Genomic DNA, 20,122 nt, shown 5'->3' on the forward strand with positions numbered 1-20,122 from the left:
GGGCAAAACAAATCAGATTCCTTAAATACCACAAACAGAGCAAAACAGAGCCCAAGGCATTTCCCCCTTTGTAGCTCATCTTATGGAGCCATCCTCCAGTTCAGAGCTGGAAACTGGACAGAACATTAAAAATAAAATCCCTGTCAAGAGCAAAGACAAAAGCACATCTTAATTGTTGCTGCCAGAGTATGTCAAGGGAACAGGTGAAAACCTTGTGGATAAAGAGAAACCCACCAGGACTGGAAGGCCACAGAATTGATGGTGGGATTAAAACCCTCACAGGGATTTAGGGGGTGAGTACATTAGGCCTGAGGTGTAAAGGCCTGGGGTGCTTCTGCCATGGGCATCCAACAGGATGAGAGGACACAGCCTCAAGCTGCACCAGGGGAGGTTTAGGTTGGACATCAGGAGGAATTTCTTCACAGAAAGGGTGTGGTGGTGTTCACAGGGGTCCCGGGGAGAGGGAAGAGACGAGGATCTGACTCCAGGTTTCAGAAGGCTTGATTTATTATTTTATTATATATATATTATATTAAAACTATACTAAAAGAATAGAAGAAAGGATTTCATCAGAAGGCTAGCAAGCAAGAAAAAGAATGGAATGATAACAAAAGCTTCTGACTCTCAGAGAATCCAAGCCAGCTGACTGTGTTTGGCCATTAATTAGAAACAACCAACATGGGCCAATCCCAGATGCACCTGTTGCATTCCACAGCAGCAGATAACCATTGCTTACATCTTGTTCCTGAGGCCTCTCAGCCTCTCAGGAGAAAAAATCCTAAGGAAAGGATTTTTCATAAAAGATGTCTGTGACAAAAGGGTGATTAGACATGGAATGGGCTGCCCAGGGAGGTGGTGGAGTCACTGTCCCTGGAGGTGTTTAAGGAAAGATTGGACGTGGCACTCAGTGTCCTGGTCTGGCTGACAAGGTGGTGTTGGGTCATAGGTTGGACTGGATGATCTCAGAGGTCTTTTCCAACCTCACTGATTCAGGGATTCTGTGACCCACCAGGGACCCACAGGCTCCCACAGCTGGGCTGGGCCCACGCACCATGGGGCTGATTGGCCTCAGGGGGTTTGAGGGACACGGCAGGGCAGCCCCCAGGCCCCCACTGCCCCTGCTGCCCCAGGCCCTGGATCACCCTGAGGCTGCCCTGGGAACACAGTGCACAGGGGGTGTGGGTGCTTGCACAGGGCGGCTGTGGGCGGGTTGCTAGGGGCTGTTGATGGGATGGTTGCTAGGGGCTGTTGATGGGATGGTTGCTAGGGGCTGTTGCTAGGGGCTGTTGCTACAGATGGCTGCTGGGAGCCATTGCTAGGGATGATTGCTGGGATAGTTGCTAGGCACGGTTGCCAGGGGCAGTTGCCGGGATTGTTGCTGGGATGGTCATCAGGGGTGTTTGCCAAGGCAGTTGCTAGGGATGGTTGCCAGGGGCAGTTGCCAGGACGGTTGCCAGGGCAGTTGCTATGGATAGTTGCTGGGATGGTTGCCAAGGAAGGTTGCCAGAGCAGTTGCTGGCATGGTTGCTAGGGGCAGTTGCTAAGGTGGTTGCTAGGGATGGTTGCCAGGGGCGGTTGATGGGACGGTTGCTGGAAAGGCTGACGGGATGGTTGCTAGGGCGGTTGACAGGATGGCTACCAGAATGTTTGTCACGGTCGGTTGCCGGACGGTTGCCGGGATGGTTGCCGGGATGGTTGCCGGGATGGTTGATGGGATGGTTGCCGGGATGGTTGCTTGGGCTGTTGCCGGGATGGTTGTCACGGTCGGTGGCCAGAGACAGTTGCCAGGGATGGTTGTCACGGTCGGTGGCCACAGGCAGTTGCCAGGGATGGTTGTCACGGTCGGTGGCCACAGGCAGTTGCCAGGGATGGTTGTCACGGTCGGTGGCCAGAGACAGTTGCCAGGGATGGTTGTCACGGTCGGTGCCGGGGCGGGGCCGGGGCGGGCGGTGGCCGGGCCGTGCCGGAAGCGCTTCCAGCGGCCGGGAAGCCGTTCCGGGGCGGCGGGGCCCGGGAGCGCAGCGGAGCGGGCGGTGAGCGGGGCCGTGCGGGGCTCTGCGGGCACGGGACACTGGCCAGGGGCGGCGGTGGCTTCAGCATCTCCCCGGGAGCGAGTGCAGGGCCGGGGGGGCTCGCTGGTCCTGGCGGGGCCGGGCGGCACCGCGGGGCTGGCCCGGCAGGGACGGAGGGATGCAGGGACGGAGGGATGCAGGGATACAGGGATGGCGACAGCGGTGTCCCCTCCCTGGGGCTGCCCAGCTGGGCCAGCCCCCGACCCCTTGTCCCAGGCTGGGCTCCTCGGCCATGGATCCAGCGGCGCGGGCAGGAGCACCCGGTAAAAATTGCCCAGGCTCCATCCCGACACCTGCTGAGCCTTTTGAAAATTCCAGCTTGAGCTTTTTTTTGCCCTGTCCTTTGACGGAGGAGGCAAAAATTGGGACAATTCTTTTAATTGTCAGAATTGTTTATTTATTTATTTGTTTCCACCCCAAGAAGAAGTTAATACATATTACTTGAGCCGTTCCCGTGGCTTTGCCCTCTGCCAGTTATTTATGTAGTGCCAGGTGAGGACACCAGCTGGGAAACACAGTGCAGCAAGAAGAAAGGCTGGAGTCTCTGCTGGCTGGTGCACTCTGGAGTCTCTCCTGCTGGTCCTGGGGATATGTTGGTTATTTATCACGGGGGCTGTGGGGATATGTTGGTTATTTATCACAGGGGCTGTTCCTGAGCCGTGGGGAACAGCCACATCCTCTGTGATGCTGTCACTGAGCACAGCAGGAGCTGCAGCCCCGAGGAGCCCTGGCTGGCTCTGGGATCTGCCCACTCCTCCAGCTCATTCACTGGGTATCAAACCTTGTGAATAAACTGGAGGGGCAAGGACAGCTCCCTCTCAGGGTCTGACAGAGGAGTATTCATCTTCAAAAGCAATTTAAGAAGAGCTGCTTTAAGTGTGGCCATGGAGAGGTGGTCTGAGGAGAAAGGCAGCTGACAACCTGTGGAGAAGAAGAGATGTTATCTGAGGAATAAGTGGCGAAACTGAACTTCTTGGGAACAGGGAGGAAGGCTCCACCATCCAGAGACCTGTTGGTTTAGGTGAAAGGCAGAGGCTTTGGGCACTGTGTGAACCACTGGAGTTTTTTAAAACTGGAGCTTTGCTCAGAGTTGGGCTCCAGTGATGGCAGGAAAATCAATGATCAGAGCATGGGTTCCCTGAGCAAGCAAGGACACTGCTGTAATTAGCTGGAGCACAATGCCAGGTGTTTTCTGACCCTGTTTCATGGGGTATTGCCTCAAATGGTGGTGGCAGCTGCTGCCAGGAGAGCTCTTAGTGCCGGTCATGGCTCCAGGATTTGTTAGAGAACTAACAGGGGAACTAACTTACTGGTGCCCTCAGGGGAGGTGAGCTAGAAGAGGGGAAAGGAGGGGAGAGTTGTAGAAGATGACAGAGGATTTTTTGCTTTCATTGTTTGTGTTTCCTTTTCCTGTTTATCTCTGTGTGTTGTGTTTCAGGTGTGTGAATTGGGGTTATCAGCAGAAGTTTGTCCTGAGAAGACTCCAGGTGAGGAATGAAGGAATTTCCCTTCCTGCTGTGTTTGAGGACTGGGGCCAGTGTCAGGCAAGAATAATGTTTTCAAAAGATACCCAGATGAGATAAATGCAACTCAAAGGTGATTCTGTGTCTTGTTTAGGAACTGCTGCCTTAGTGGGCTGGGAGAGATGATTTAAAAGGCAAAAGCAGTTGGGATGAGCCACGTGCATGCAGGCTGTGTTCAGGCATTGAGGAGCCATTGGCTGAGCCCTGGGTCAGTGTGTCCTGACTTCGTGTACAGGTCCCACACAGCCCTTGCTGACTGGAATTGAATCAAAATTTAAAACATTTTCCTTCACTGAAGTACAGACCTGGACAGGACCTCGAGAGGTCACCTGTTCTTATCTCCTGGTTCAAAGGCAGAATTGTATATACCCACACCCATCCCAGGGCAGTGCTTATCTGATCTGCTCTTCTGAATCACCAGCAGCAGGGATTCCACAGTCTCTCTATTCCAGTGGCTGGCAGTCTGTGAAGTTGGAAATGTTCTCCTGTCCTAAAATTCAAAATAACATTCTCTGTTTCAGCTGAATGAAAACAAAATAATTATTTTTTTAATTTATATACCTCTCCCTTTAGTGTGTTACCAGGTGATAGTTGCCTCTTGAGGATTGAGTTGATTCTCAAATTTATCAACTATTACTTTGCTGGAATTTGCCACATTTACCATCCTTCTGGACTGGGTCACATCTAGATTGTAGATTGTAACAATCTCCTCCCAGCCTGAGAAATGCAGAGATATCTCCTGCTTTGGAGATAATTCCTAGGGGTAAACTCAGCACACAAACTCAGTCACACCCAAATTTTAGTGGTACAGAGAACTGTGGTTCTCAGTGAGCAGTGCTGATGCAGGGAATGCACACTGGGATCATCCAGGCCAGGAAAACCGAGTGGGGCACTAATCACAGCTGAGTGTGATGGCATCTCAGACTAATTGGATTTCCCTTTGGGGACTTCCTGAGGCTTACTCTAGCAGTTCTGGCAGGAGAGTTCTCCCTCGTTGTAAAAAGCCATTACTCATTCATAGGACAAATTGACAACTCCATTAGCAGAAGATAAAGGGAGGAAGGAAGGATGGTCTCATGGCTGAGAAGCCTGGGACCCAGGAGATCAATATTTAACTCTGCCACAAACTACCTGGGAGACTGTTTTAAGTTGTATGGGGCTTAGTGTAACCAGCCACTAAAGCCACACTTAAATTTGTACACATAACTTGTTCCTCTGCCTTCAACAGCTCTGCTTCTGTGTGGTTCAAGTTGCTGGGTTTGTACAGCATCTAAAACAACAAGGCTGTGACCACAGAGACAATATAAGTAAAAATAAGTAGTAATCACCTTGCATGTGTGATCAACTTCAGGAAGAAATTTATTCTTGCTTATTAAGCTTTTCCCTTATTGTTTTATGAACATGGGTTGTATTTTGTCTGCTCCTCATCCACAAATGGCCTAATACCAGGAGTTGAGTGCTGTTTTTGTAGGCAGGTGACAAACACCCAAATTGAACACAGCTTTCATTTTCCTTTTTGTTATTGCTCCAGTAGATCAAGAGTATCTTCCAAACTCCATGAGGGAGTCTGTCATTTTTGGATAACAGAAAGCAAATGCCAGAAAAGATGATGCAAAAAATTGCTCTGTATTTTCCCCCTTGCAGTGACCAGTTTTCCTCAGAGCAGTAGAGGAGAAGGGTGCACTGACAATGGCTGCAGAGTTGGATTTCTCCCCACCTGAGATCCCTGAGCCCACGTTCATGGAGAATGTGCTACGCTATGGACTCTTCTTTGGAGCCATTTTCCAGCTGATCTGTGTGCTTGCCATCATCCTGCCTGTGTCCAAGTCCCACAAGGCAGTGAGTAGTGCTCTTTAATATTGATATAAATGGGCAGAGTCAGGGAAAACAGGATGGGAGGGAATGTTGAGTGGCTAATGGAGACACAGCTGCCCCTGGGATTGGTGACAGTTTCATTGTTCAGTCTCCTTCCTTCCCTCTGGCTTTCCCTCCACCAGCTTCTATCTTGTGATTTACCACCAGATAGGAAAGTCAGGAATAAATATCTGAGCCAGGATCTCAGTGAAAAAAGCAACCTGAAGCACTGACAAGGTGCTAAATGCATGTGCAGTTCCTGGCTGCAAGAGAAGGCTTTGTCCCAACCCATATTGTTGTCATCCTGCTGCTGTTTTCCTTCATTTATTGCCAGGCAGGACATCCCCTGGCAGGACCTGCCTTCAGGAAGGGACTCTGGGCTTGAGTTTGTGTGTGATTTCTGGAAGCAAGGTGCAGGTGAGATTTCTAGTATCTCCTAAAGGTGAGGAAAGCAGTTTTCTGGACTGACATCCCATCCACTGCCCAAGGGTCCTTTGGTGTAGTTGGCACTGGAGAAGTTGAAAGGGAAACGTTGAGGTGAAGCTGAAGTTGAGGTGAGCTGTTCCTCTAGACTGAGGGATGTCCTGCATCTTCCTGGCTTTTCTCATTAAAGAGAAAAATGTCTTTGGTGCTGGGGACAGGTATTTCAGGGCTGCAAGGTGATCAGGATGCAGGTTTGGTGCTTTGATACAGATGTTCATGGTATATTTTCAGTAACAACTCAGCTTGGGGAGTTTTGTTTTCAGACTTTTTATTTCCATGTTTGCCCCCTCCTGTGCAGAGGAAGACTGGAAATTATCAACCTCTTGGGGGAAGGGCAAGTTCATGATCCAATTTTTCCACCTTTAACTGCTGGTGTGATGTGATGCTGTCCTGCCATGGGTCATGCTCCCTCCTGCTTGTCCTGCCACAGGAACAGGCAGTTGTTGGACACCATGCAGTGGCATTGCAAGTCTTAGAATCTTACAATCATTCAGGTTGGAAAAGACCTTCAAGACCAACCTTTGCACTGTTACTCTGCAGCCACCAGCACCTGTCTGTCAGAGCCCATCATTTCCCCAGTAAATTTTTGAGAAATACCAAGTAACCCCATTTTTGAAAGTTGGAAAGAGTGAGAGCTTTGGTCTGGAGTGGGAAACTGGAGTCCAGCCACCAGTTAAAATAAGGCTCAAGGACCTTTTACTGCTTACATCTGTAGTATGCCTTGATGTTTGCATAGTCTAATGTTTATTTTCTCCATATATAAACCGTTCTCTTGATGTGCTGTCCATATGACCTGTAAACAAGACCATAAACACCCCAGGCTGCCCCTCCAGATCCTGAGAATGATGTTTGAGTCTAGGTAGGATATTGGGGAACTTTGCTGCCTTGGAGCCTCAAACTTTGAAGTTTGGACATTAGAAGGCAGCAGTGTTCACATTGTGGCAGCAGCTTTCTGCATCCCTGAGTAACAACCAGCTCCCTGTGCACTGATCACAGCTTTGGAAAGCCATCCAAGTCTCCTTCCTTGGAAAGCCACACGGATGTGAGCTGTAATAGCCCAGGAACTTGAGAGACTTTGAACCAAGCTCTTTGATTAAAAGGACACTGTCAGATGCTGCCTCCTCCTCCATTATCTGGAGTTCTGGCTGGGAAGCTTGGAACTCGCACGTCTTGCTCAGCCATTTTTTGTGTGTCCTTTTCCAGTTGGCACACTCAGGCTGAGAGAGCCCAAGATGCTAAAGCAATATTTATACTCAAATGCATTTAATGAAAGGAGGCAGTCTGGATGTGTGTGCTTTCTCAGAGGAGACTGGCACTGTTCCCTTGTGTTTTCACAAGATAACTAGGTTTTATTTCCCATGGCTGCAATATTATCTCTCATCTTCTCTGAAGAAAACAAGCATCACATCTCAGTATTTTGTTAGTCCAGGTGAAGAAAGCTTTGCCTGCAATTCCCTCCTCAGATTTTAGAGGCTCTCAACTTTATATTCTTACTGCTGCTTTGGGGAATATTTTTTTGTCTTGCACACGATAGTGATTAATGTTTGGCAGAAATGCCTGATGCCTGTTTCCATGTATCCTGGTGATTATATGTTATCTTTTCCTAATTCAAATAGTTTTCATTTAGTGTTGATTTTCTTCTTGCCTTCAAAGTTTTTCTTCTCCAAAGCCTGTTTTAGCTATTTAAGGTTTTAATGGCATCTCTGGTAACAAGCTGTTTCTGTGCAGAAACTCACACTCATCAAAAAGCACATGCAGAAGGAGCAGAGATGCTGCTGCTTGAGTCTCATTAAATGTGGCCTCAGTTTGACATCAGTGTGTTCCAACAGAGATACTCAGCCCTTGTTTCCTCTGGTTTATACTTGAATCCCCAATGCAACCTGTTAGCAAATGGTAAAAAAATAGTTACTGACTGTTTCTTAATTGATTCTTGTAGGACTCGGACAGTTTTGAGCCTAAGAATTCAGAGCCAGTGAAGAAGCCAAAGGCAACTGCTCCACAGATAAGCAAGAAACCTAAGAAGGAAACCAAAAAGAAACGATAGAGGTGTGACTGATGAGCCTGCCAAGACCAAACAACCACCTATAATTGTGCTTCCTCAGAGACAACATCAAAGGCAACTAACTCTCTTAATGGTTTTCTGGCATTGCCATCTTTTACTTTTCAAGGGCAAGGGAGAAGAATCTTAGAAGAGTGGAAGGGTTGGGGTTCTGCCATAGATTTCTTACAAGCAAAGAGAACTTCACATATCCAGGACTTCATTTGACTTGATCAATGTGTCAGTCACCATTAAAGTGACTTCTTCCAGTTCTGGTGGGCAGGGAGGGCTGTTGGCCTGGCTCCTCCCTGCTGGCTGGGATTTGTAGTGAAGTCCCTGTGGAAAGTGGAGCATGAGTTTGCTGCTTTGGATACCGGTTTGTGTTGTGCTTTTTGAAGGCAGAGGGATCAAATGGATCAAGAATGCCACACTACACAGCTTTGTATTCATCTCTGTTGTCATCTAGTCTGAAATACATAGCTGCATTTTATGGCTTAATCATAATGCCTTTGTCATATTCTTTAATTCTTTAGGTAATAACTCACCAGATTCCAGACTGCTGGAGATGAAAGCTTTCATTTCCCCAGCGTCGCTGTTTCCCCACCCATGCACTCTTCCTTTCCATTCCCACCTTTGAAAGCAGGTACATTTCAGGGAACTGAGGCTGTGCTGGGGATTGCAATGACTACAGGAATCAGGAAACAATTGGACTCTGGAAGGTGCAGAATTTAATGCCTGTGCTAGGGGAGTTGTTCTTGGAGACTTGGGAAGACCAGGTGCTGGAGAGGAGCTGCTGAGGTGGGAGCCTGGTGCTCTGGTGGTGCATCAGCCTGCTCTGCCTCTCTGTGCCATAAAAAGGGATAAACCCTCCTGCCAGCTGGCTGAGCCCTGACCATGGCTCTCTTTCAGCACAGCTGGGCATCATTGCACTTGCAAATCCCCTCCCAGCCTTCCCTGCCACAGTCTGCTCCATCTCCTCTGGCTGAATTCCTCCTGAGGGTGAACACCTTCTCAGCCTGAGGAGATGAGGTATTTTAAGATCCAAGGGGTGGCAGGCCAGCTGTGTACCATGGCTGCATGGCAGGAGACACAGACACTGTGTTCCTTCAGGCTCTGGCTCTCCAGGCCCAGGGACAATCCAGGGTTGGATTTAAATATGGCTAGACAGGACTGGAAGGAGATAGGTGGTGACGTAGCCACGGAGTCTCTGCAGAGCAGCTCAGGCTTCCTGATGCCAGCTCACATCTTGGTTTGTTTGATCAGGAGTGAGTCAATGGGAGGAGAACCTGCTCTCTGAGGCGCACCCAGGGTTCAGAGCAGCTTTGAAGGAAGGGTTCTCCCTGGCAGGGCTGCAAGTCTGTGATCCTCTTTGCATACACAGACTCCCATCCTCGAGTCACAAATGCCTGGTGAGCCCAGGTGTGTGTTTGTAACAGCAGGTGAGCAGCACATTCATAGAAACCATCAGTGCTGAGAGCAGCCACGTCCTCTGCTCACTCTTGCTGTTTTTGGGGGTGACAGATGGATCCCAGAACCAGTGTGGCTCTGACTTCCCTAATCCAGGCTCTCTGATGCTCTTTGCCAGAATGCTGGCACCAAGTTGCACTTCTTAAAATCCAGCTTGGAGTTCTGCTTTAAATTCTGCTTTTTAAATTAATTTTTTTTTTGAGCTACATGAAGGCAGTACTAGGAGGACAGAACAAAGCATAGGAGACACAAGCACTCTAAAGTTGCTTTAAGTTCTCAGTACAAAGAAATATTACAAAAAGTTCCCACGCAGATAACAAAGAACAGTGTTGTGCCATGAGTTTCCATGATGGACCTGTGCTCTGTCTCTGATCTGCAGGGCAAAGAAAAGTCCTGAGTAGGAACTGCAGATCACTCTTTCCATTTTAATACATGAGAATGGTTTTATGTAAATCCCAGCTTTCTGCAGGTTACCTAAAGCAGGGAGTTAATGCTTTAATGGAATCACAGGACACGTTATCCAAAATACAGAGTCACTTCTGCAGCTCAGAGCCAGTTAGCAGTGGGCACTGTGTGGCTGTTACTGAAACAGCAGCTGCTACATCAATGTCCACACCCAGCTGTTTGCAGGCTGCTCACTCATTGCTCAGTAGAAATCATGGATGTTGGGGTTTGGTTTTGTTGGGGGGAAGAGGGATGAAGAGAAATTCCCCACTCTGTTCCTGACACCTTTATACCTATTTGAATGCTCTTGTTTGCTGAACTTAGAGTATGTAGAGATTACCAATAACCCATGTATTTTAGTTTATCCTGAAATGTGTAATAAATGCCATCAGAATCTTTGTTATAAAAGAAATCTGTGTTTAAAGTTGTGCTGTCTGTTCCCTCACATTTCACTGTGAAAGCTGCCAGAACTCCCAGACTATAGGAACACAGGGACATAAATAACCTATTCATTAAAATGATCCATTAAGGGAAATCCTTTCAGATCCTTTAATCTGTGAGAAATTGGTTAGTTAATACTGTCAGGCATGTGTGCATCTGTATCTATGTTTGACTTGGAAGTAGCAAACTGTTTCCTAACACTGCTTCACCTTCCTGGAAGGAGGTAGAAAACCAGCCAGTGACTAAATCAATTTGCCCCCATGAAGGTATCCCCAGTAAAGGCATTGATTGTTACCAATGCAAGCAGGGGATTAGGTGGGGATTCAGTAGGCTGGTAAAAGGGATTCTCAGGAGCTCAGGTTTGCATGGCTGGAGCATGGGGCTGTCTGGTGGCTCTTCTTGGCTGCAGTGAGACCAATGTGGCAGCCAAGCTCTGGCAAGTGTGTGTTGGTTCTCTCACCAGAAAACCAAAGCAGAGAAGGACTAGTGTGGCGACTCCTTTAATTCCCAAGCACTTTTCTCCAGGCTGTTTTGTAATTAACATCCCAAAGGGAGCTGAAGACCTCATTAAGTCAATTTTATTGAAGGGGAGGTTTTCAAAGGTCTGTCTCCAGGTACCTGCCAGTAGGCAGCACCTCTGCAGCCACACCTTGCTGTGCCACCCACAGCCAGGAGCTGGCTGAGGATTTCCTCTGCTGGTGTGTGTCACAGGGTTCCTGTCCCTCAGCAGGACATGCCCCAGCTCTGAAGAAACGTGGCTGAGAGCTCTTTCCCCTGTTTCTGATCACATTGAAGCAGCTCTGCCTCTCTGGCCATGCTCCTCTCCAGAGCTGTGGCCATGGCTGTCCCCTGGAGCTGTCCCAGGCTCACAATGCATCCTTGTGCTCCCCCAGAGCCAGCAGCACAATCCCTTGAGACAGACTAATAAGTAGCTCGTGACTGGAGTTCCAGTTCACATAGTTCAATTAAATCCCTGTTAATCTTGTTCAGACCTAATTTACTTTCATTCTCATACACACTCCTCTCTCAGCAGAGGGATTCTGCTGAGGTTCCCTGCTGCCAGGGCTGGAGAGCAGCCCCAGGCCCTCAGACACTGATGTTTGCAGAGCAGCCCCCTTGTCGAGTCAATAAACTCAGATTATTTCCCAGCCTGTCACAAAGAATGAAAACACTCCTTCAGTGCCTGGCTTTAGGGAGGGTCAGGCTATCTGGCAATGCTGGAGGAGACCATAAGGAAGCTGTAGGAAGGGAGGACCTGCTCTCTATCTGCCAGGGCACTGCTCAACCTTTCCCCTCTGTGTGTGTGTGTTAATTTTTGGGTGCTGGACTTCCCTCCTGGGAGCATCTCTTCCACATTGATACTTCTTTCAGGCAGAAGTTGTGTTGTTCACAGCCTGTGGCCTGAAGGGATTGAGATGACTGTATTGATTTAGTTGTTTGTTCATTAATCTCATGAGGCATCAGAGACTGACTGCATTGAGAAAATGGGATGATGAATGAAGAGTGCTGGCATTGCTGTGTGTTTGATGATTAGCCTGATTGCTGGCCTTGGCACTGAGAAGGGATCTGACCCTCCTCTTCCTCATGCAGCCATGGGGGATGATTTGTTTGGGAAGCATTCCCTTTCTCCCTGGCCACAGATGTGGGCTGTAATCAGTGTTTGCACTCCTCCTCCAGCTGACAGTCACTGCAGGTCCAAGGTCCAGCTCTTCTCTGGCACTTTGTGCCTTTTGAGTGGTGGTTTGTGGGGGTGTTTTCTGGCTGTTGGTACCCAGGCCACTGGGCAGTAGCTGCTCCAAGTGTCTCTTGCTTGGAGCTGGCAATCGCAGGGCAATGAAATCGGCTTCCTGCCTCTCCCTTGAAATTCAGCTGATGTTCCCATTTCATGGTGCTTCTTCCCAGTTTGTGACTTTTCTGTCACCATAAATCACTCCTCTTGTTGCTTCCAGCCTGTAGACTCATGTCCAGGGCAGTAATTCTGTCCTTGCAGACACATTTTACCTGCCAGTGACAGTAAGCATTGCCTGCTGTTATCAAGGACTGATACAAAGAAGGAGCAGGTGCAGGAGCACCCAGGATGGAGGAAGGTGTCCCTTTGTAATTTTTGGCAATTATATTTTCAGCCAGCAGATGTAACAGCCAGGGAAGGAATTCTCCCTGCCTTGGGAGCCCTGGGTACCCCTGGAGAGCTGTGCCAAGCCATGAGGAGCCAAACCCATCCCACACCACACTTCTGAGCTGGTGATGAGCGAGTGCTGTGGTGCTGCATGTGCCCCACACCACCCCTCAGAGCCTGCTCCTCATGGGCACACACAGGATTTGTCTTGTGCAAACCCAAACCTCTTGCAGTGCCCACTTCCCTCCTCACAGCTTCCCTGGTTTCATTTACTGCCTGCAGGCCCCTGTGTGGCTGTGATGCCCCCTGCACTCTGCTTGCCATCCCTAGGAAACCACAGGCCAGGTGAGGACTCAGTGATGCAGAGCAGGGGGTTGGAGCTCGGAGGCTGATGGGCTCCTCCGTGGTTCCAGTCCAGCCTTTCTGGCTGCTGGGTACAAGGTAAACCTGCTTTGGTCACATTTTAAAGCATCTGTTGCCTGGTTGATGTCTCTCATTGGATGAAAGGAGCTCAGCTCCCAAATGGGGAGCTGTGGGTAGAAGGGCTCTCACTTCTCCCTATCTCCAGCTCCAGGCAAGGAGCTGTGTCTTTAGCATCATGCTCTGCTGGAAGTCCTGTTTGCACAGCATTCCTTTTGTGTGAAACCTGCACAAGGGACAGCTCCATGTCTCTGCCAGAGGCTGTCCCAGCCTCTGAGCTGCCACCCCTGTGTCGAGTTCAGCCAGTCCCAGTGCATGGACTGGGGCCATAGAAGGCATCAGCAGTGGCCTGAGACATCTCATATCTTGCCCAAGCTAAACCCAGGTGTCCCTGGCTCCAAGGCTTGTTCCTGCTGCCTTCCCTTTGGCTGCTCTTGATGGCAAAAGCCATCCCAAGCTTATAAATTCACCTTGCCATGAGCCAAAGTCCAGAGTACAGCAGACACCATCGAGCTCTGCAGGCAAAGCTGCTTGTGCAGCTCCAGGAATCAGCTCCAGACGTTTCCTGCTGTTATTTGTGCCTCAGCTCTGGCTGCACAGGCAGGATCCCTGCTGGAGCTTGTGGGGTGACATCCCCGTGGCTCCCTGAGGGCAGCTCTTGCCCAATGCTCTAGCCAAAGGGCCAGGCTGCAGCTGCAGGGCTGTGTGCAGGAGAGGCTCCTCATGGCTGTGGTTCCATGCAGCAGCTCCTTGTGGTGCTGTGGCGGCTCCTTTGGTGAAGCAGATATCCCCCAGTGTCAGGCCTGGCAGGAGGAGCAGATTTTGAAAAAAGGTACAAGCAGTTCTCATCCCTACCTCCCCCCTCACTTGACTTGTTTTAAACTGAGCTGGGATCCAAGCATCACATGGTTGAAGCTTTTCAGATTCAGACTGTGGCCTCCTTTGCCCATCCCTCGCTCCAAGGACCAAGGCTGGATGATTAAGGGGAAACACCCTCGTGTCTGCTCCAGCTCTGCCTGCTCAGGCTGCAGGCAGGCCAGCCAGCAGCTGGGTGCTGGCAGGGAGGGAACATCCCAGCCCTGGGGCAGGGTCTGCTGGATGTGGCTACCAGAGCTCTGCACCAACCAGCCATCCTCTACTGCTCTGCTCCCAAACCAAGCCAGAAGCAGGGCTATAAATCTCAGCTGCAGGAGCTTCCCTGAGTTTTTCTGAATCACTCTTTTCTATGGATACTAAGACTGGCCAAAAAGCAGAATTTCCATGCTGGGAGATGCCAACATCTTGTGTGTGGCTTTCATGCTGAGCTGAGGCAAGAAGCAAAACGTGTCAGATTTTTGCCCAAACAAGCTGTATTCCCAGATACTTAATTCAGATTGCATCAAAGCATATTTTATCAGTCAGAACCCTGACAGGAAATGTTGTGCCTTTATTGACCATGCAGATAATTTCAGCCCACAGCTGTTGAACTCAGTGCCTCCTTATTAAATATTTGCATGTCACCGAGTCAGTGGCTTCCCCGCAGCCCTTTCCCCCAGGGAATTTTGCAATGACACTTCCTGGCAGGGGCTAAGGGCCCCTTTTGCATAGCAGATTGTCACCACACTGAGGGACACAACAGGTCCTGAGCCCCCCTGGTAATTTCTTCTCAGGTGCCCCTTTTTATCCTATAAGCTGCAGAATGCTGGCGATTGCTGCTCCTGCAGCCCCGATGCTCAGTGTGGGAGAGAATAGCCAGAATGAGCATTTCTAGCATGAAATATTGCCAAATGGCTCGTGCTGCAGGGTTATTCTGGTCAATCCCCCTTAGTAAATCAGCTCCTGAGCTTGAAACTGCAGCTTCCCTAACAGGGCTGATGGTGCTGATCATTTCCCATCTCACACTCACTATTTACAGGGCTGTAAACCTCAGTGATCATAAAATCTCAGGGCAAGAGCCATGGCTGCCTCTCTCTCTCTCTGTCCAGCATCTCAAACATAACCATTATATTATTAATAGTAATAATTCCTGCAACTGTATTTGCAATTTGCAGTGAACAAAGTGCAGCCTCAGGAGCAGAATCCAATAGACAAAACTTATTCACGTGTGCCAAGGGAATGCTGAAAAATAAAGCTGGCTGGAGATGAATAGATGTTTTGTTGTAAATCCACAGTTACTTTGGGGAGGTCAGGGCTCAGATCAAACACTGGACCCAACAAGCACCCTCTTACCTCACAGGAGGATTTCGGGAGCCCTGTGGAGCAGTTTGATCTGCACACCTGGAGGGGAAGGAGCCACGTACTTACTTACTTACTCATGAGCATGACGGCATCTGCCCACAGTAACTCTCATTCTTCTTGTTGCTGATGAAACTCGTGTAAAGGTCAGCAAGAAAACACAGAAATACCTGAGCGTGTCTTCATTTCTTTTTAAAGTATCTTTTCAAGCCGTCCTGTAATAACCAAGCCACTGGAAATGCTCAGTGCTACTTTTGTTCAAATTGAAAGTATCTGGTTTTCAGTTTCTGTAACCCTCTTCCTCTCTCTGGGGTGGGTTTTATCAGCTCTATTTAAAAGTGAAGAATCATATCAAGAAAATGAGTTTCGGACGAGAGACCGAAATCTCTGGTTGGGTGAAAAAAGCAGCAATTTGCATTAGACTGCTTAAAGATAAATATTTGAAGAGAGGCAGGAGGCAAAGGGAAGTGGGTGGCCAGGGGCTGTCGGGCTCCAGACCTCATGTCTGAGCCAGGAGCGTCCTGAGGTGAGCTGGGTTGTTTAAATGGTCTTAAATCGCACTATCACCAGCACTGCATGTTTAATGTCAGCCCTGTGAGGGCACATTCCAGCATTTGAGACCAAAAGATAAGAGTCTGGCTTTAGACTGTGTCTGTTTGTAATTTTAGATTTGCACATTGGCATCATCTTAGAGGAAGAAGAAGAGGTTGTGTCGTGGACTTGGTCTGGCTGTTGAAAGGCTCAGTGCTGTGGGTGTTTGCCTTCCAGCCATGGGCCGGCACCGCCAGAGATGGGAACTCCGATTGGGAGGACAGCCTGCAGAAAAGAAGTTGATTGCAAAAGAGAAAAACAAAATACAAATATTTATAAGTCATAATTGCATCTTAGATTTGGGTCTGCATCCAGTAGAGGCTGAGTCATCCTCACCAGCTCACCCGGGGCTGGAGCCAGGTCCCCACTTCCCTGGGGTGTTCTCCCCTCCGGCAGAGCTCCGAGCTGCAGTGGGTGCTCCTGGGACAGGGAGGGACAGGGGAGCGTCCCTGTGTCCCTGTGCAGCACAGCAGGGAGGAGGTGTGGGGCTGCCCAGGCATTGCTGTAACCCCCTCTTTCCCCTGTGTTACATCCGTGGGTGAGCAGAGCAGTACTCCACACCACCGGGTTAACCCCTTCATCCCACATCGGATGAAAAATCCCTCTCTCCACAGCTGAATAGCAGAGAGGGTGGGCTAAGAATTAACACCCCCAAGCCTGCGGTTGGAGCATACAGGGCCGAACCCCCCAGACCACGCACACCACGGGTGTCCGGGGAGCCCGGCCGGCCTGGGAGGGAGCCCAAGGCGAAAGCGTCTCCTGCGCGGCCGGAGGGACCTTATCAGCGCCAGCTCCTCCCAGGGAAGGGCCCCTCACAATGTGCTGGCCACGGCCGATGGATCGGCGCGTGCATGACTCCCTGTTCCTGGTGACTCATGGATTCGCTGGCCTTCGCCAGTGTCATGGGAAATACTTCTTTAATAACTCAAAAGGCGGGGGGGGGGGGGAGTGGGAAACAGAAAGAAAAACTCCACCACATAGTTCTTTCAAAGTTGTTAACTTCCCAGATTGTTTCTGAAATGTCAGATCTTGCTCAGAGGAAGGAGGATTTTGAAAAGCCCCCGCGGAGTGGCTGCAGCGTTGGTCGGAGGGGTGGGCAGGGACGGCAGAGGTGCTGCTGGCTGTGGAAATAAAAGGGTCACTGCAGCTGGCCGGCAGCCGAGCGTGCCGCATAAAAGAGCTAAATGTGGGTTTAAGGAGTGGACTGCTTCACCCCCTTTCCTCCTGGAGGATAACGTGACAGGGAACACTTCAATGGATCGCCAGTGGGGGAGGTGGGAGGGCTGCCAGCGCCGCTGAGCTGGTCGGGCAGCCCCGACGGGCTGGGTGCAGGCACCGGGGCACCCGGCAGAGCCTGAGCCCGTGTGTGCACTCCGGTGCCAGGGCAGAGCTGGGCATTTCCCACCTCCCGCTGCTGATGCTGAAAGGGGAGGCTGCTGAGGAGCAAGGGGAACGATGGGTGGAACTGTTCCCGTGTGCCCACCTGCCAGAGTGGAACTCAGGGACACACACACCTGAGGGGGGGATGCTGCCAGCTGGGGACTGGGACCCCCAGAACACCCGCAGCTCCACTCTGCCTTGTTTTGGATCCGACACCGGCTTCAGGGGCGAGCAGGGGTGGGACATGTTCACCCCTAAACGGAATGGATGCCCCAGCGGAGCTCAGACACCGCTGAGTGCCTGTGCTGCCTCCAAAGGGCCCCACAAAGTTCCCCGGGGAGGCACAGGACGTGGTTTATCTTTCTCTGCTTTCCATCTGAAGTTTTGCCTCCTTCCGACTTCAGGGAAGGGGGAACGTGGGTTGCAGTCCTCTGGGAAGGCGAGGTGTCCCTCCTGGGGATGAGGAGGAACAGAACCTGACAAAACAGCATTTCCCCCGCAATTCGCCGTGTGTTAGAGCTGTTGAATAAAGCGAACCGCAACCTAGCCAGGAGGTTTCAGCCTCCTGAAAATCACTTTTGTGTTACCAGCTCCGGCTTCCAGGTACCACACCAAGCCAGCCCGCCGGGGCGAGCAGCGCTGGGCTCGGGTGGGAGCACCCCCAGCCCCTCACCCGCGGGGCGACGCGCCCTGAGGACCGCGGCCGCCGCTCCCACGCGTGTCCCCGGCGCAGCCAAGGCGCTTCCCCCGCCGCGGGCCGGGACGCGCCGGCAGCGCCGGCGGCGGGGGCGGCCCCTGGCCCGTGCGCGCCCCGCGGAGCCCGGCTGCCCGGAGCCTTCTCCCTGGAAAAAAAAAAAGCCACGGAGGGAGGGGAGGGGCTGCTGCTGCCTTTTCCCCCATCCTCCGTTTCCGGTTTGCTGCCATATTACTCTTTTTTTTTTTTTTTTTTTTTTTTTTATTTTCCCCTCCCCGTGGTGCTCCCCCCCGCCCCGCAGAAGGGGTGAGCGGGGGCGGGCGAGGCACCAGCGCGCCGGGGCCGCGGCGCTGCGCGATGCTGCTGCCGGCGGCGCAGCCCTGAGCCCGGCCCGGTGCGGGGCGGTGCGGGCACCGAGCGCGGCGGCGGCGGCGGGGGGCGGCGGCCGCGCCCCCGGCGCGGAGACAAAGCCGGGGCCGAGCGCTGGAGGCGAGCGGCGGGGGCGGCCCCGCTCCGCGGACAGGCGGGAGGTGAGTGCCGGGGGTGCCCCGCTGTGGGGCAGGCGGGGGTCCCACGGTCCGGCAGCGGGCTCCGGCGGGGGGTGCCCGGGCTCCGGCAGTGCATCCGGAGGGGGATGTCCAGGCTCGGGGCATGGGTTCTGGCGGAGGATGTCCAGGCTCCGGCCGTGGGGTCCGGCGGGGGATATCCGCAGTGGGGACCAGCGGGGCGGCGGGGGGATGCCCGCAGTGGGATGCCCGCAGAGGAGTCCGGCGGGTCGGCGAGGGAATGCCCGCGGTGGCCCGAGCTGCTTGTGGGTCCGATCGGGGATGCTGGCAGCTCGGCAAGGAGGCGATGGCTCCAGCCGAGCGTGCCCAGGCTGCCGTGGGGCAGCTGTGGGTCCGGCAGCGTGCGATACCCTGGCTGCGGGTCCCCACAAGGATGCTGGCGCTCGGGCGCCGGGTGTCGGTGGGGCGGCGGTGGGTCCAGCGGGATGCACATGGTCTGGTGGGGCAGCCGTGGGGCCGGCTGGGGGTGTCACTGCCCGGCGGGGCAGAGCTGGGGGCGCGGGGGCTCCGGCGGGGCGGCCCCGCCTGCATGCAACTCCCCTTTGTTGTGCTCAGGGGCTGTGGGGGACCCCCGGGAGCGCAGGGCGGGGACAGCCGGGCTGTATGTAGGCCAGGACATGAAATATTCATCGCCCCCCTGCTTTGATGTCTCGTGATCCGCTTCCCTTGTTGTGTTTGTTCACCGGTGATTCTGGGGCCAGTGTCCAGCCCTGGTGGACCGGGCAAGTCGTGCCCCTCGCCGTGCCCGCCTGGCTCAGCTGCTGGGGGGCTGCAGAGCCCCGGCTTCTCCCATTTAGGACTTCTTCCAGTCGGGAAGTTCCCCATCGCAGCCTGGGCGATCCAAGCCCCGTGTGCGGCTGCGAGTGGTGGCAGTGGCGTGTCCCCACTGTCACAGCCCCCGGTGCCATGGAAGAGCATCGTGGGCTTTGCCCTGAGCCACACTGGGGTCAGGATGAGGTTTTATCCTGCTCACTGCCCAGACAGGCTGTGCTGCATCCTGGGGCCACTTGGGATGGACACGGGAGGCAGCCTGCAGGGCTGAGGCTGCTGCACAGGGCTGTGTGCATGGGGACAGGTGTGGCAGAGCGCTGGCATCTTGTGGCACTGATCCTGGCATGGTCCTCTCTGCATCATGTCAGGGAGCTGTGCAGGCTCATGTGAGACCTGCTGGACTGAGTGGGGATCTGCTCCACCTCCCTGTGTTTTGCTGGCCCTGCACAGTGCACTACTCCCTGGTCCTTCCTCACCCCAGTGGCTGCTGTGGTGTGCCAGGGCTCAGCCCTGGACTCGGTGCCAGGAAGTGACTGTGGTCCTGGTCCCGGTCCCAGAGAGGTTGAGCAGCAGTAAAGGCTGTAGGTGGCAGGGAACAGGTTGTGCTGCCCTGTGTGTGCCATGGCCTGTCCTCCTGGCTCTCCAGAAGTGATGCAATGGAAGGGACATGATGTGACATGCAGCCAGGGGTCCCTCAAGACAGGGGCATTAGGAGCTGGGGACAGTGGAGGGTGCAGAGCACAGGGCTCCCTGAGGTGAGCTCCTGCCTGTGCAGCAGGGACAGGGACAGGACAGCACATATCCAGCAGCGCTCTGTGAAACTGAACGAAGGTGGTAACAAAAGACTTGATTTTTCTTTCTCCTGCCTGGCTGGTGCTCCCAGAGGAGGAGGTGCTGGGGATCTTTGTTGCTCTCCTCTCAGCCGAGGAGATACCCACTGCCAGCATGACCAGTGCAAGAACCGAGTGGTGACAAACATTCCAATATCCAGCCATTAGTGGTGGGAATCCTTTTGTCCCTGCCAGACTTGGAGATGCCCCTCAGAACC

The 20,122-nt window shown here is 52.3% G+C and overlaps 2 protein-coding genes across 3 annotated transcripts in view; both read left to right on the plus strand.

The window, feature by feature from the left end:
* Window positions 1–1,952: 1,952 nt before the first annotated feature.
* On the plus strand, window positions 1,953–10,293 carry MANBAL (mannosidase beta like). Its single transcript, XM_066561723.1, has 4 exons — window positions 1,953–2,033; window positions 3,511–3,559; window positions 5,240–5,434; window positions 7,869–10,293. The coding sequence occupies exons 3-4, from the start codon at window positions 5,285–5,287 to the stop codon at window positions 7,974–7,976; spliced, it is 258 nt and encodes an 85-aa protein (XP_066417820.1). The 5' UTR covers window positions 1,953–2,033; window positions 3,511–3,559; window positions 5,240–5,284; the 3' UTR covers window positions 7,977–10,293.
* A 7,909-nt stretch (window positions 10,294–18,202) lies between these two features.
* Window positions 18,203–20,122, plus strand: part of SRC (SRC proto-oncogene, non-receptor tyrosine kinase) — a 28,800-nt gene continuing 26,880 nt past the window's right edge. For both annotated transcript variants that reach the window (XM_066561376.1, XM_066561379.1), the window contains exon 1: window positions 18,203–18,267. The gene's annotated coding sequence lies outside the window, so the exon portion shown is untranslated. The remainder of the gene's footprint in view (window positions 18,268–20,122) is intronic.

Source organism: Molothrus aeneus, chromosome 17, assembly GCF_037042795.1.
Source record: "Molothrus aeneus isolate 106 chromosome 17, BPBGC_Maene_1.0, whole genome shotgun sequence".
NCBI lineage: Eukaryota > Metazoa > Chordata > Aves > Passeriformes > Icteridae > Molothrus > Molothrus aeneus.

What these genes read in the sequence shown, in the direction of transcription:
- MANBAL (XM_066561723.1), top strand. Translation starts at nt 5,285, where the DNA reads ATGGCTGCAGAGTTGGATTTCTCCCCACCTGAGATCCCTGAGCCCACG. An exon ending in TGTCCAAGTCCCACAAGGCA is followed by an intron (nt 5,435 to 7,868) that starts GTGAGTAGTGCT and finishes TGATTCTTGTAG; the next exon opens with GACTCGGACAGTTTTGAGCC.